The sequence below is a fragment of the Dromaius novaehollandiae genome, chromosome 1 (assembly GCF_036370855.1).
Source record: "Dromaius novaehollandiae isolate bDroNov1 chromosome 1, bDroNov1.hap1, whole genome shotgun sequence".
NCBI classification, from domain to species: Eukaryota; Metazoa; Chordata; class Aves; order Casuariiformes; family Dromaiidae; genus Dromaius; species Dromaius novaehollandiae.
The window spans coordinates 59,921,054-59,936,269 of NC_088098.1; the positions used below are offsets into that span (position 1 = coordinate 59,921,054).

The window sequence follows — 15,216 nt, forward strand, 5'->3', positions numbered from 1 at the left end:
TATGAAAGAGATGCTGATCAATAAAGTAAGAACTACAGTGATTTCAAATAACTGCCCTACAGTTCTCACAAACCAGCAAGTTACAGAGGTGATACTACTTGTGCCCCCACTGCACATCTGCTGACGTTTGGCCAATGCATCTCTTCTTGTAATCTGCAGCAGATATAGTGAACAATGAACCTTGACTAGTCCCCATGGATGTTCACATTTGCCAACATCTGCTAAGGGAATCTAGTCTTTGTGCACTTACCTCCTCCATCTTCCCAAAACCAGAGAAGAGCTCCTCTAAAGTGGCTTCCACAGCATGGTGCATTCTGCACTAACAAGAGAGTCTAGGGAAATGAATCTTCTTACCAAAACAGGCCTTTATAAATACCATTCACCTGACCTGTTCCCACCTTCTTGTGTCATACTGACTGAAAGGATCAATCCTTTATTAGTTTAGATAATGAAGCTCTGGAAACATGACACATGCTTCCACTACCACTTTGAGAATGAACTAGCAATGTAGCTTTATTCCAACCTTTTTTTTTTTTTTTTTTTTTTTTTTTTGGGGGGGGGTACTCACAGGAGTTCAAACGCACTATTGATTCTCAATATACTTGGCTGACATAATGACAAATGAAAAAAAAATCTTTGATTGTAACGCAGAATAACAACTACTCTGATAAAGGTTTGAAGTCAAGACATCCTGCAGCTCATAGCAACTATTCTCAATAATTTAAAGCAGTGTAAAGGCAGCAGAGAAAAACCTTGATAAATCTAAATCGGGGGGGGGGCAAAAAATACAGTCAGATTGGAACAGAATACAATAATGGTTTGCTAAATGGACTTTAAAAGGAGGCATGATCAGCATTTAGCTTCTTAAAGAATCCAGACTATGTTCAGCTGTTGCAGAAAGGGTGGACCGGATGAAACAGGACACTCAGTTCAAAACATCTGGGATGCCCATATATAAGAACACCTCCTTTTTGCCCAAATAGCTGCTAGAACAATTATTTTGAAAAGAAATCTTTGGCCCTGTTCAGAGTATAAACATATAAACTGCAGTGATACTAATCTAGAAGACAAATGAGCTACCATAAACTGTGGCTTTGGGTCCAAGCTGTATCCAGCCCTGGTTGTAAAACCACTTCTAAGCAGACGGAGGCAACAGGAGACTGTCTGCCAATCTGCAGTTTAATCAGCTCTTTACTACTAAAGACCATCAGGATACACATGCTTTTGCTGATGGTGCCAATCCCAGCTTCATACACAACAAATGCTAATTTACGGAGCAGTTAGAACAACTCTTGTACGGGTCACTCATGATACAGATAAGACAGACAACAAATGTAGAACAAGGCCTAAATGCTACTTTTTTTGCTTAATCTTCACCACTAGAAGAAGTGGGAAGACCACAGACCCTCCTATATATTCCATCCCAGGTACATCTGAGACTTTTAATGACACTGAATTCCCCCTTTGCCATGAAGCAGGGAGTAACCACTCTATTCTATAGCTTGGAATGTAATATTTAAGACTGGAGATATCAGAAGCCTGTCAAGATGAATTTCAAGAACACTTCTTTACTTAGTACCACACTCTTGGTTGGGATCTGGTGTAGAGCTACCTTGCTTGCTAACTGCTGTACTAGACAACTTACACTAACTAGGCTGTTACGAAGTATTTGGCTCGCAGGTCTTCTGAATTCAGTATCACTCATGGAGACTCTGCTAAGTAAGGGCTCCTACCATCACATAGATCCTGAGAGGCAGCTTGCACCTATGTTTATCCCAGGAAAGAATCCTATATATGTCTTTTGAGATGATATTTATTAAGGCAAGATTTAAAGTCTGAGCTCTGAATCCACTTGAGTGAATCTACTTGAGTTTCTTGCACAGAGAAGGAACTGAGGAAAAGTTAAAATAGAGCTCATCAAGATAGTTTCTTTAGCACTTAATTGAGAATACGTAGACACTTTAGTTTATTTGGGGAATTTCAAAGAAGGATTTACTAGCACTGGAATCCAGTGAGTTACGCCCCTACAGTCCCATCTCACTACCAGCCATGGACATAGAACAGTCTTGGCATGTGTCACAGGCAAAACAGTCTGGACCCAGGGAATTTCACTTTATTTAATTTATTGCCAATTAGATTTTTAATTACTGATATGGGTATTGAGAAAAAGACAACAAACAATTAAACAAACACTTGGGGAAAGCCTTTTGTCCCCTTTTCCCAGGCTCAACTTCAATCTAACAGTTCTCCTCCCCCTTTCCTAGACTCAAATCCTCTTGTTTTCACTGCATATTGCACTCAGTCCCTCCCAAGCCCTTGGGTGAAGTAATGGGCACTGTAAGAGGTTGGAGTGGCTTCTTTTTGCTACCCCCTGCTTCTTACTCTTCTATTCTGCTGCTCCTTGGCTTCTTATTCCTTTTCTCTGCCCCAGTATGGGTTCCTTCACAGGCTGCAGCCTCTTCAGGGATGTACCTGCTCGAGCATCAGTTCCTGCATGGGACACCATCCCTTTGGGGGTGTACCTGCCCCAGCACAGCTTATCCACAGGCTGCAGTCCTTCAGAAACAGACATGCTCTGGCATGCAGCACCTCCTTCCAAGAGTGCATCTTCAGCTGTGCCCCAGCAACATCCCCTTTCACATGCCTCCTCCATTTTGTTTATCTTAAAGTGTCTTCACATTTCTTCCCACATATCACCTTTTGTGCATCCTCCTGAGCCCCCTCTCATCTCCTTTTTGTGTGCCTTTACGTGTGTCCTCACATATCTCTTCCTGCCTCTCCTCACATCTTCCCTTCTTTGCATCCTCCTATGTCTCCTCCTGTGTCTCCCACCCCAAGCAGCTACCTCCCTTTCTCAGATGTTTGAACAGAGGCACCATATGCTCCTCTGACCAGTTAAAGTTTTGGTGTGTGATGTTTTCAACCCTTTCAGAGCCATCTGGGAAGAGCTGTCATTGGCACAAAGCAGTTTGTGGCCACCTCCCACACCAGGCATCCCTGCAGGACCCTGCTACCAAAACCCTGCTATTTATGTCCAATATAGTATGGGCAAGAGTCCACAGGCAACCTATGGCTGAACCCAAAAAAATGAGGACAGTAACTGCTTCTGTGAGATGAAAGACATCCCAAACAAGACTAAAGGAGGTAAAGAATGGAACAATCAAGGGGTGAAAACAAACTGCTTAAGCAAGCAAAGGTATTACCAGCCTCAAAGATTTGAAGAAAAATTATAAATAGAAACCACAACTGAGGATTTGTAAACACTCAGAAGAGTGAAATCTGACCCTGACAAGTCAGTGACCTGACAGGCTAACCCCAGTCAGCTCCAAGGTCCCAAGATTCCCAGGACATCTAGACAATATATTAGTGAGGTCCTCTCATCAGGGACTACATATCACTACTTACTTTTGTACAGCTCTATATCCACCCAATAAAGACAGTCTGTCTAGCAGACAAGCTTTATCTCAGCTGCTGACTTATCCGTTGCCTGCTAGCCTAGTTTATCACTTTGAGCACTCCTATGGATTTCAACTTTTACTTGAAAACTGTTATTTCAACAGTTATAAGTCACAGAAGTTTTCCAAAAGTCAAAGATGATTTAAAGCTACTTCCACTTCTCTTTAAAACAACTGACTAGCAGGACAGGTAATTTACACTCCTAAATTACTTTACCAAGTAGTTTATTAATTTTAAAACAGAGTCCATGTTGAAAAAATACACCAATTCACACTTTTGTTGTTCAGGCCAATCTGACACACTAGTCATTGCCAATATTGGGCCTGCTGTTGCTGGCCTGTTTTACCAAGGCACTGTACCTTGCATTTAAAATTAGAACCTTGCTCCCACTCAAAAATGTCTTATTCTCCAGTCTTAACAGAGTGCTGGAGGTCTCTGCCCTTCCTTCTTCCCACCTGCTCATTTCCTGCACAGCCATCAATGGGCCCTCCTTTAACTAGCACCGCTCTTACAAGTATCCCAGCATAGCAAATTCAAATGCAGCCTAAGTGTACAGGAGCTTCTTTCATGCTAGCTGATAGCCTTAGTTTAACACACACCAAGTCCACAGGTTCTTAACCATATAATGACTCTATTATAGATGCCTAGAAATGAATGAAGTTGAACTTTCATTAAGTCTTTACAAGCTTTTTGAACTCAAGTGTACCTATCCTAGAAAATACACAGGGCTTTTCCAAGTCAGCATTTACATATAAAAAAGTCCCATTTATTTTTGACTATGTAAGTCCAGACAGATCTTTCAGCTCACTAGGAAAACATACAGTCACTTCTCAAGTTAGGTAAACATTTTATCTGAAAGGGTATTTCAGCTACAGTTCCATTTTATTCAAATTGTGCTGTATACTCTTGTGGGACACTAAAGTAGAAAGGGGAAGTCGCCCCTTAGAAAAAAAAAAAAAAAAAAGAGTTGCCACAGGCAACTGACTATTTAACCAGAAGCAAGAATCTTTCTACAGTCAGAAAGCAAGTGGCTCAGTTCTCTTGTCTGCATACTCCTGCTTATGGAAAGTTTAGTGCTGGAGTTGCAGATTTCTTCATTAAAATGAGGATGTGTCTATGACCCAAATTCACTGGAGAAACAAGGACTCAAAAACCATGAATGTTGTTCAAAACTGCTGAGTTTTGCTTACTGTCTTTTTTTCCCTCCCGTAGCCCACTGAGAAACCTGAAAAATAACTAAAACGCTTGTTTAGCATCACTCGCTCATAATTTAATAATGTACACAAGATCACAATCAATTTTCCCCACTGGACCTTCTGTTGTTTCATACCCAACTGTACAAGATCATTCCCTGTTTAATCTAGCGCAATCTTTCTAGTTACATCAGACAACTGTTTCTTCTTTGCAACGAAGTCATCATGATATCCAACTCAGAGGAGTCCATTATGAACTTCTCAGTCTCATGCTTTCATGGTAATTTATGTCTTTAAATAACTTGTGGCCATTAGAAAAGTTTACATAGGTATAAATTTAGCCCCAGTTCAAATATGACGCTGAGATCTCCAAAATATATTTGAGCTGCACATTCATAGTTGTAAATGACTCCACAGCTACCGAATTGTTGTGGTAAAATCTAACACCATCACTGAAATTTTTCTACGAAAATGAGCTTTAAAATCAGCTGAAGATAAAAAATGCATCTTGAAATTGTTATAACAGATAAAAGTTAAGTAAGAAGTAATAAATCCATTAAAAAATTAAAAGAAAGTAAATTTTCTGTTTATAGGTGCCCTTATATAGAGAGCACCAACAGAAAACTACTCCAAGGAACGATAATAGGAATAAAGTTCCGTTTTCATTACAAATGACCAAGCAGGCAAAAATGACTTTTGTCATTTGCTCAAGCTAAACCAAGTGGGCTATACCAACTCTCAATTCATTCAAATAAAGTGATAATGGTTGCTGCCAAACCACTCAACCTGATTTCATTCATCCAAATTGTAGGCAGAAAAATCTGGTGAACAGAGCCTACATATAGAACGCCTTTTCGTGCAATTGTGACCTCAGAAATGCCATCACCTTTTGATTATTTTACCCCCTCGTTCTGTATTTTTACATGAACTTCCAACTGTGCTGTCACATCCCACTTACATTAGTGGACAATTAAAGTAGTTACTAGAATTCTGCATTTTGACTTCTATTGGCATTAATTGCAAAGTAGCTAAGTCTTTAGCATAACAAATTTGCTATTATTTACAGTTCTGCTGGATCATCTACATAGTTCTAACACACAAGCAACAGGGCCATATTTACCTGAAAAACCCTGCACAACCAGCATATTAATGTTGGCAAGTCAATGAAAACTATTGTATTATTTAAGCATTTTATCTTATTGTAAAATCTGTTATTTTTAAAACTGCAAATTTAGACTTCTAAAAGATTTAACATAAGTAGCCAGTTATTCGCACCAAAATACAAACACTTTAAAACTCATTTTAAAATTAAATTTTTTTGGTTTTCCCCTGCCTCATTTTTAGATTAACTATAGCAAGTAAAATATTAGCTTCTCAAGTTCACTATCACTGGGAAATTCCACTAAATGTGGAAATTCCATCCACAGCATTAACACAAATGCACACAATCCCAGCATAAAGCTTTTCCAGCATAAAAGAGCAGCTTTCTTCTACAATACTACATTCAGAATCAAGAGTTTCAACAAAAATCTTTTCTTAAATTTAACAAACCAAGTAAAGTTGAGTGAACACGGACACTTCGTAGCATTCACTCAAGTTAACAGGCCAGTCCAAAAGCCTGCTAGCTCCTCAATACATTTCTGATGAATGAGCTAGCTCAGGAAGAACACACTCCCTCCTCTACATGAACATGTGCTCCATTAAGTTATTTCCCCTTGCTCTTTGGACAAGTAAATTTCTAAAGAGGTACCTTTATCATATGCATTAAAAACCCTAATGTATTTTCAACTAGATGTACATCTTACCTGAGAATTTTTTTTTTTTTTTTAAGAGCAGTATGCATAACTTTTCTTTGTTTGTTAACAACAGAAAGAAGTCCCATAGCATAAGGTAAAATTACTAGTTGCTTACCAGAGACACTGTAAGCTGCTTTTGCAGCAGAAGAGTTAGAAGGTTGGCCTCTGCTGATTCATGTTTTTGTTAAAAAAAAAAAAAAAAAAACTAGTTTCCCACAAGAGGTCACCTATTTGATAACTTCTATGGTCTTATAAACAGCTTCCAATTCAAATGAACCTGGCTGCACCACTACAATGGTTTTTAACAATAGTCTGAAAAGTTGAAGCTATTAGAAACATCAATCTCCCACTTCCTATTGGTGAAAGGAGCAAGAATATAAAAACTGCATCTAACCTGCCCCGGAAATACGATTCCATAAACATATGTAAGGTATTAACCATATATTATATGTTTAAATTAATCATGTATTGGAGCAAGCACAAGAACAGCTTCTTTCAGCATCATGTAGCTGTCCACGCTGATAAAGACTGAATATGTGTCTCCTGTTTTTTGTGGAACTCCTCGTAGAATGGAATGAAGGATTTTTGAAAGATATATCCCCTGCTTTCAATCACACTTGTATTATTAGAATTATAGCTCATGCGACATGATAGTATCTTCAGTGCATACCTTTTTCCAAGAGAGTGTTATAATTAGAAAGACAAGAACACGGTCTCTGTAGTTTAAAGATTAATATTTTAAATGGTGACAGTCAAGCTGAGAGGTTTGTTCATCACAGGCTATCAACCTGTAACAGAGTTACAGGCTTTTCACATATAGTCTCTGTCCTTGACAGAGTATGAAAACTATGCATATATTTCCTATAAATATCTGCAATATATATCCTTAAATATCAGCACCCCTAAGTCTCCTTAAGCTTGTTAGAAATTAAACAATTTGTTTATTGAAGGCACCACAGCAGAAATAACACTAGTGAAAGGATGCACAAATCCAAGCATTTATGTGTGTGTATGTGAGAGTATGTATATATGATATGGATTCTTTGTAGTTCCAAAGATGGAGAGAAATAATTTTAAGCAAGTGACAAATACAAGATGAAGTAGAAATAACTATATATGTAGAGCAACCATAAAATCTGAAGTCTTCTCAGACTAGAAAGACCTGGAAGAGAAAATACATTATCACCATAAGAAAGTTTGAACAAACCTATTTTGTCCTTCAAACTCATTGATAAGGAGCTTAATCATTATCAACTGAAATAGGGAAAGAGAATGTTACATACAGAGCAATAGGAATACTGAAAGTTATTTCAAAAGCTGTATTTTCTAGATCAAAATAAGTGATGACACCAAAAAGTCCAGATGATGACAGATGCCAAGATCAGATAGCTTTTAAACTCTTTCATACAGTTATCAGGATAAAGACCGAATGTTGGAAGTAACCAAAAAAAGACAGATGCCATCTGCATACATGAGGAAGGGAGAGCAAGGGCTGGGCCTTCATTCCATGCCTTGTAGAGCTCCAACTTATGTTGGTAAACAAATATTTCTGGGCATTAATCAGCTGAAATATGTTCCTTGTTTGGTAACTCTGAAGCATCTACTCCTTAATTAACAGCAAGTATTGAACACATTTGAGTCGTTAGTCTGGACACTCCCCAAGAATTTATATCCTGGGAGTGTCCAAACATTACCTGCTTTTAACAGCTTCATACAGATTTGTTTGCAAATAAGCTTGTCTACAGACTAAAAAACAAAAGTCTGTCTTTACCACTTTTAGTACTGAAACTAATAAGATTTAATTAGCATAACTAACAGCATATAGTTTTGCTATGCATTTCCATTCACAAGTTTTTCCCCCACATCAGTTCCCAACCCAGACAAATTTTTTACTATTCTGTGTACAGATTGACAATAAAGAAAAAAGAAATGAGGATGTTTACAACTTGAAGCAAAAGAATTAGTTTTGAAACAGAATATAATCTCAGTTTATAACTTTGTGGTGACCATATGCCTCTTTCACATTTAAAAATTCCACAAAAGTACTGCACTGTTCAGATACTTCCTCCATTATGAACACTGTCCTTTAATTAAGTATAGACTACTACTCAACCAGTCACTGAAGCACCACCTGGCACAGATTTGAGCAAATAGCAGATTTCTAATAAGTACTTTCTTGTACTCACTAGTCAGACCTCGCACATCAAATAGCAAGAATGGTGATCAAATTGGCCAAGATATTCAGTAGCAGTATCTGTAGGTAATGTACTGCAACACTTGCTCACAAGCTAGTATCACATTTACAGACCCACTCTTGCTGCAGTCCCCACAGTTCATAGTGCTCTGTGCCTGGCAACCAGTTGTTTGGCAGTGTAGCATCAAAAGCATCAACCACATGAAATAAGTTACCACCGGACCTTCAAAAAATCAAGCAGTGAGTTCTCCAGTGCTATCAGAATTCAAATCAGACACATACAGCCAATTCTTCAACATCTTAAACTTCAGGAATGGTAGAAAGATCAGAAACTCTCCAAGTATTCTTTCCTGTAGAAATTAGTATTTCATTTCATAAGTGCATGTGACAGTATGGAGCATATCCATATTGTAGATGGCCTCTCCATCAGCCAACCTTTACAAGAGGAATACTGATTAACACCTACCACAGGAATCTCCTTCTCATGCCTTGACACGTCATTGCCATCACCCATGCTGATCTTAGTAATTCTAGTATTGCTCACTTGAATGCAAACTCATGTTAGATTTCTCAAGTTTGAAAGACAGCACTCCTTTATTAGTTGGCATTATCTTGAAAGAAGCAAAGCCAACACTCACCCAAGTCCACTTCAAAGGTGCAGACAAGCTTAAAACACATTTTTCTAGTAATGCAAAGGACTATGTTTCTGTTTGGAAACAGTTTACTGAAGACAAAAAGCAGATCAATAAAATGCCATATACCTAGACTATACTCAACTGCTCAGTTCTTCTTTGGCTACCTGTTTTTCAGCTAATTTGGATATTAGCACAGCACAACAGTCCACCTCAAGGCTGGCTCACCGAAGAGCTTTTCAAACCATATCTTTTCTCTTGTTCCAGACAGACTCCCTTTCTTCTCTTCTACCAATCCTTCTTCAGGCTTATTTTTTGTATATCATGTTACTGTTCAGTACATGGGCATAAAATGTCTTTCTGCTTATCTTTGAGGGGCTCTTCCAAGTTTATAATTCTACTGTGTCCCTTCCTTAGGGCATTCCTTCTAGCATGACTAGCTTCTTTGCTGTTTAAGTTTTCTTCAGTTTAGTCACAGTATTTTATAATTTACATCATGAAAGGCATTCACTGTCCAACTTTCTAAGCCTATATTCTTTGGCTTATTTCTTCAGTTCATTCTTCAAACACTTCAAACAGCACATTACCAGAAGAGACAACAGTTTTGCACCATTCTGTCCCTCCTTCTACCTTCTGAGAATCTAGGAACTCCTCCCATCATAAAACTGATTATACTGAGGAGAATTGTGTTACACAGCAACACCGTTTTTAAAATCCTAACTGAATTTACAACTGTTTGATATCAGCTGGAAAACAAGGCAGCCAGTGCACATTATTGAGTTAAACTTCAGTTATCTAGCATACCACCATCACCGTTTCAATGGGACCAAAACAGTGACATAAAGACCTAAGTAACGTGTGAGTGTGAGTTCTACACAAGTTCTTCCTTTCTATCGCAGGATGAATAGTAGCATGGAAGCACGCAAGTAAGTAGTGAAAGCTGATGACAGGGTAAAAATAATGTCACCAAACATAATCTGTCTGTAAATTTGTACAACATGGAAAAATAATATTATTCATGCACACTGTCCCAACTCATATAGATAGAATAATGAATAAAGTAGCAATAGTAAATTGGTAGTTCCATTTTTTTTTAGTATGATCTCTATCATTCATCCTCTCTTAACTAGATCTTTGAACAACACTAACCTTTTGATTCTTACAATGTATCTCATTTGTTACCCCAACTACAGACCCCTATTTTTGCCATATTTAAATAGGACATCTGGGAATTGAACTATGCTCTTCATGACTCAAAACTCATGAGAAAATTATATGATCTCTGAGCCTACATCACAACAACAGCTAGCTGCTTCTCTGCCCCCTTTCTCATTTCCAGGCATCTCACTTTCAAATATCCTACCATCCACCAAGCTTTGTGCTTTTCAGCTCCTGTTAAGCAGGATTTCACAATTCTCCTACTCCTAGACTTACCATGAGCAGTAACACCTCCTATGTCAATCAAGTTTAAATGTACTGGGTTTGGGTCTTAAAGATTTACCCATTCTGGAACCTCTGGCTAGGCAGTTTGACTACTACATGAACTACACACTAAAATTTAAGATTATTGAGAAGCATTATTTAAAACAAACAAAATAATCCTACACTAACACAGACATCCATGTAGATTAACCAGCTCAGCATATCATGTTAATAAAAAAAATAACCAGGCCAGATCTCAGATACTCTCAAGCAAGTCTGTCTCTCCAATTGTCCCAAAGACTCCTTTCTCTCAAGAAGGTGTTCCTTTAGGGATAGCTGCAAGCCTTTTGCATATTCAAGTTGTGGTCCTTCTGGGCAGGACTACTGGCAGTATGGGAAAGGCTTCCAACCTAGCAGTTCTGAAACACACCCATAGGACAATGACCAATGCTCACTCAAGGATAACTTATTAGGAGTTACCGTTTTCTTCGTGCTCGATTTTTTCACTTGAGCCCCCACTAGACTTCCCAATAAGCACAACTACCACTATCCATTAATTAGAGCTCAATTTGCACCACACTTCTTTTCCATTCAAAAAAACTCCAGGATCTTTACCCATTTCTGCTAAAGGATACTTGTTTGCACAGTCTTCCAGGATGAACTTGCATTTAACAAAATAAAGTGACTCACTAGACCACAGGCAGCTAGGAAAATATATCAGAAAAGTAACTTCACCTTGCAGTAGTTTATCATATGTATCTTCTATAGCAAGTTGCGTTTTTAAGTATATTCATGCGAGCCACTGCTTCAAAACATGTGCTCACCAAATATTCCTCACGGCACCGTCCTCTCAGCGTGACAGTCAAACAACTTTTAAATAAACGCACTATCGGATCTGCCCCATCTGCCAGTCAGTGCCGAGCGTTACGGCTCGCCCCTAACCGCCACCACCCAGGTGTGTGAACCCGCCTCGGCTGCGCGCCGCGCAAGAAGGATGACACCTGCCGGGCTTCCCCCCGGTGATCTCTGCAGCACCATCCATCCCTCCAGAACACCAGCCCAGAAACACTCACAAAAGTAGTTTCCTGGCTACCAGCCGGCATCTTCTCCCCACAGCACGCCCTGCTGAGGCTCTTCCCCTCGGAAAGGGGCGAAGGAAACCCCCCCAGCACGCAGCAGCAGCCCCCAGGCGGGGGGCTCCCCACGCCGGCCGAGGCGGGCATGGCCCCGCGGCGGGGCGCCGACGGGCACCGGGCGCCCCACAACGGCCCCGCGGCGGGGGGGGCGGGGAGGAGGAGGAGGGAGCCCGGCAGCCGCTCGCCTCCACCCACACGGCGGGGTCCTGGGGAAGCGCAGATTACCGCCTTCCCGACTGAAGAGGGAGATTTAAAAATAAAGACATATTCAAAAAAACCCCCAAATCCCAGCACCCCCGCTGGCGCCGGGGGAGCAGGGCGCACCCCCCCCGGGCACCTGCCCGCGCCCCACGACGACGACGGCCGGCACCCCCAAACTCCCTCCGCGACAGCGCCTCGCCCTCCGCGCCTTGTCGCGATACCGGGGGGGGGAGGGAGGGCACAGCGCCGCCTCCCCGCGGGGCCACTTACCGGGCGTGCAGTGCAGGGGCGAGGCCGGCGAGGAGCCCGGCGAGGAGGGGGGCACCGGCGGCGGCGGCTCCTTGGGGGCTCCGGCGGCCGGGGGGGGGATGGCGGGGGGCAGCATGAGGTAGCGGTCGGGCTGCGGCAGGCAGCGGAGGCAGACGGAGTGGAGGCAGGGCAGCAGCTTGGGCCGCCGGCTCTGGATGGGCTGGCCGCACACGCCGCAAGTGTCCAACAGGTTGAGCGCGGCCGCCTCGCCGCCGCGCTCCGCCGGGCCCTGCCGGCTCTCGGCCTCGTTCTCCCCGCTCAGCGCCGCCGCCGCCCGCTCCGCCGGGCAGGGCCCCCCCGCCGCCGCCACTGCCACTGCCGCCGCCGCCACTGCCACCGCCTCTTCCATTGTCCTGCACCAGCCGCCGCCGCCGGAACGCCGCGGGGAGGCGGGGCGGCTCCGCTGCCCCCGCGCGCGCGCGCGCCGCCACACGCGGCCCGCGCTGTTTGTGTCCCCGCCGCACGCTGAGCTGCACCCGCCGCGCAACACGACCAACGGCCGGCCCCGCCCCTCCCGCGCCGCGCCCCGCCCTTCCCCTGCCCGCCCGCCCGGCCCCGCCCCCTCCCGTCCGCCCGGCCCGCGGTCTCGGCCCCGCCGCCGCGCCTCTCCACAGCGCCCCGCCCCCTCGGCCCTGCGCGGCCGCGCCCCCTTCGCGGCTACGTGCGGGGAGCGCCGCTCCCGCCCCCGACGGAGCCCGACGGACCCGCTCACGAGGCCCCGCCCCCTGCGCGGACGGTTGACGCGACCCTTTGCCGCTTTCGCACCCTTACGCGGCCCCGGGGCCGTCCACCTCCGCCGCGGCCGCCCGGTCCCCAGCCGCACAGCCCGCCCTAGGGGCGCCCTGCCCTGCTCGGCGCAGCCCGAGGGAGCTCAGTGAGCCCAAGCCCTCCCATCTGCTCGCCCCCTACTCAAACGGCCGCCCTCTCATTTGGGTAAGGGGCCCGGGGCTTGAGGCCTCACGCCGGCAGGGACAGTCCAGTTCCCCTTCCTCGCCTCGCATTCCCCCAGGCTGCGGTGCAGGTGGCCGAGCAGTCTGGCATCGGGACTGGACGGGCAGCCGTGTCCCCCTCCAGACTCAGTTTGGGGCACAGGGTTTCGCACTCCCTTCAGAGGTCACTAAAGAGGTTGTCTTTGTCCCTCATTTTCTGTGTGGGCATCTGTAGATTGTGGTGCTCGGTCAGTTTGGCATGTTTTGTCCGCACTGCCATTTGCAGGTATCAACTATCTGAAGTTAGGAGGCAATCAGTAAAATTTAAAAAAAGTAAACTTGCAAATCTGATTTGGACTCAACATTTTGCTGAATCAAATGCTCATCCCCTTCTTGCTACTTAACAAAACATACAGACATAAAATACTGCTTAAGTGTTGGTCACAGGTCAAGAGTAAACTGATCCAAACTCTTCAGAATATTCCAGACAGCTCCGCACTTAAAAATCACAGAGCAGCCAGCAGGTTTCCCACTTCCTTGCAAACCTATCAAGACCTTAACACAGGACATATAATAAACAGGAGTGTAGAAAAGCTTTACATGACAAAGGACTAATTTCTTAAGCACATAGAAGAACTCCTTGAAGGAGTGGTGGTGTGATTCAGCATGTCTTGCCTCCATAATTTGATAAGAGGAGAACAATACTACAGGTTGTTTCAGGAAAAAAGCAGATTTGGATTTACTATGAGGAGCGGTTAAGAGATAAATATCATTCCCTGCCTATGAATAACAACACAGGGGGCAAGCCATATCTCTCTTGTCTTACCGTGAGGTAGGGAAAAAATGGCACCAGAAGCACTTGTCTGAAGTACACCTTCTGTCCTTCAGTCCAGCTGAAAGCTCTCCCCCTGCTTAGGCTCAACAAATGGACAGGATAGATGCTTTTTCACTGATCCCACACACACCATACTGGCAAGCCAACACCATAAAATGATGTTCTAGTAGTTCCTTGTGACAGGAACCTACACGCTCATACACTAAGATTGCATAAATATTAATAATGAAATGGGTTCAGGTATTAAACCTAATGATGATGATAGAGTTCTGTAAGGTGAGAAAGTATCAAAAATGCCATTAGAATGGGTCTGTCAGGCAGGAAGTGATAACTGAAATATTTTTCATTAGCTTTAATAGCAAACATGATTGGAAACTCAATGAATAATATATTTGTGAAGGATGATAGAAAGTCATAAAATCGTCAGACTAGACAGTTTCTGTAACTAGTGTAAGCTATTTCACCAATAGATGTAAAAATAAGGAAATAGAGATATTATCTAAAGGTACAAAGATCACCCTGCAAAGGATCTGAACAGACACTGTTGGAAACCATGATCTCTATAAACAGCCAGTGGCTCAGAGACTGGTAAAAAATGATATGATTATCTTTTTGTAAAGTTTGTTTGCTTGGAATATGTGTAAAGCATATTCAAACTGTGCTGTGAAATCTACAGTCACATGGTATCTGAATAGCGCCTGATTTAAAAAAAAAAAGTTTGAACTTGCATGATTTGAATTTAAATGTAGAACCCTGCTCCCCTCTCTGTTAATGATTGAATTGTACTCAGGACAGGAACAAAAACCGTTAAGGAGGAACAGAAATAGCCATCCCAAGATAACCAGCCATTCAGTATAGGAAGACAATAGAGAGAAGGAAAAAATGCCTCTCAAGTGTAACTGCATTATTCAGCCAAAATATGGAAACAATTAATGAACCATGCTGCACCCCATTACACTCTTATGGCCACACTGCTTTTGGATCACCGCTCTATTGCTTCTGGCCAACAGGGACCCCAGGCAGACCTAGCTTGGGGCTGCCTGTAAAAGGTGATGTAGAAAAACCCACCATGGGGCAATACGTGCTGTACTGTCTTCAGTCTAAAATAGCTGC

At 43.0% G+C, this 15,216-nt stretch overlaps 1 protein-coding gene across 1 annotated transcript in view; it reads right to left on the reverse strand.

The window, feature by feature from the left end:
* The window catches only part of TRIM24 (tripartite motif containing 24), a 65,996-nt gene extending 53,145 nt beyond the window's left edge, over positions 1-12,851 (reverse strand). The window contains exon 1 of the mRNA XM_026119765.2: positions 12,301-12,851. Coding sequence (XP_025975550.2) covers positions 12,301-12,688 — 388 coding nt within the window. The 5' untranslated portion in view covers positions 12,689-12,851. The remainder of the gene's footprint in view (positions 1-12,300) is intronic.
* Between the last annotated feature and the right edge of the window lie 2,365 nt (positions 12,852-15,216).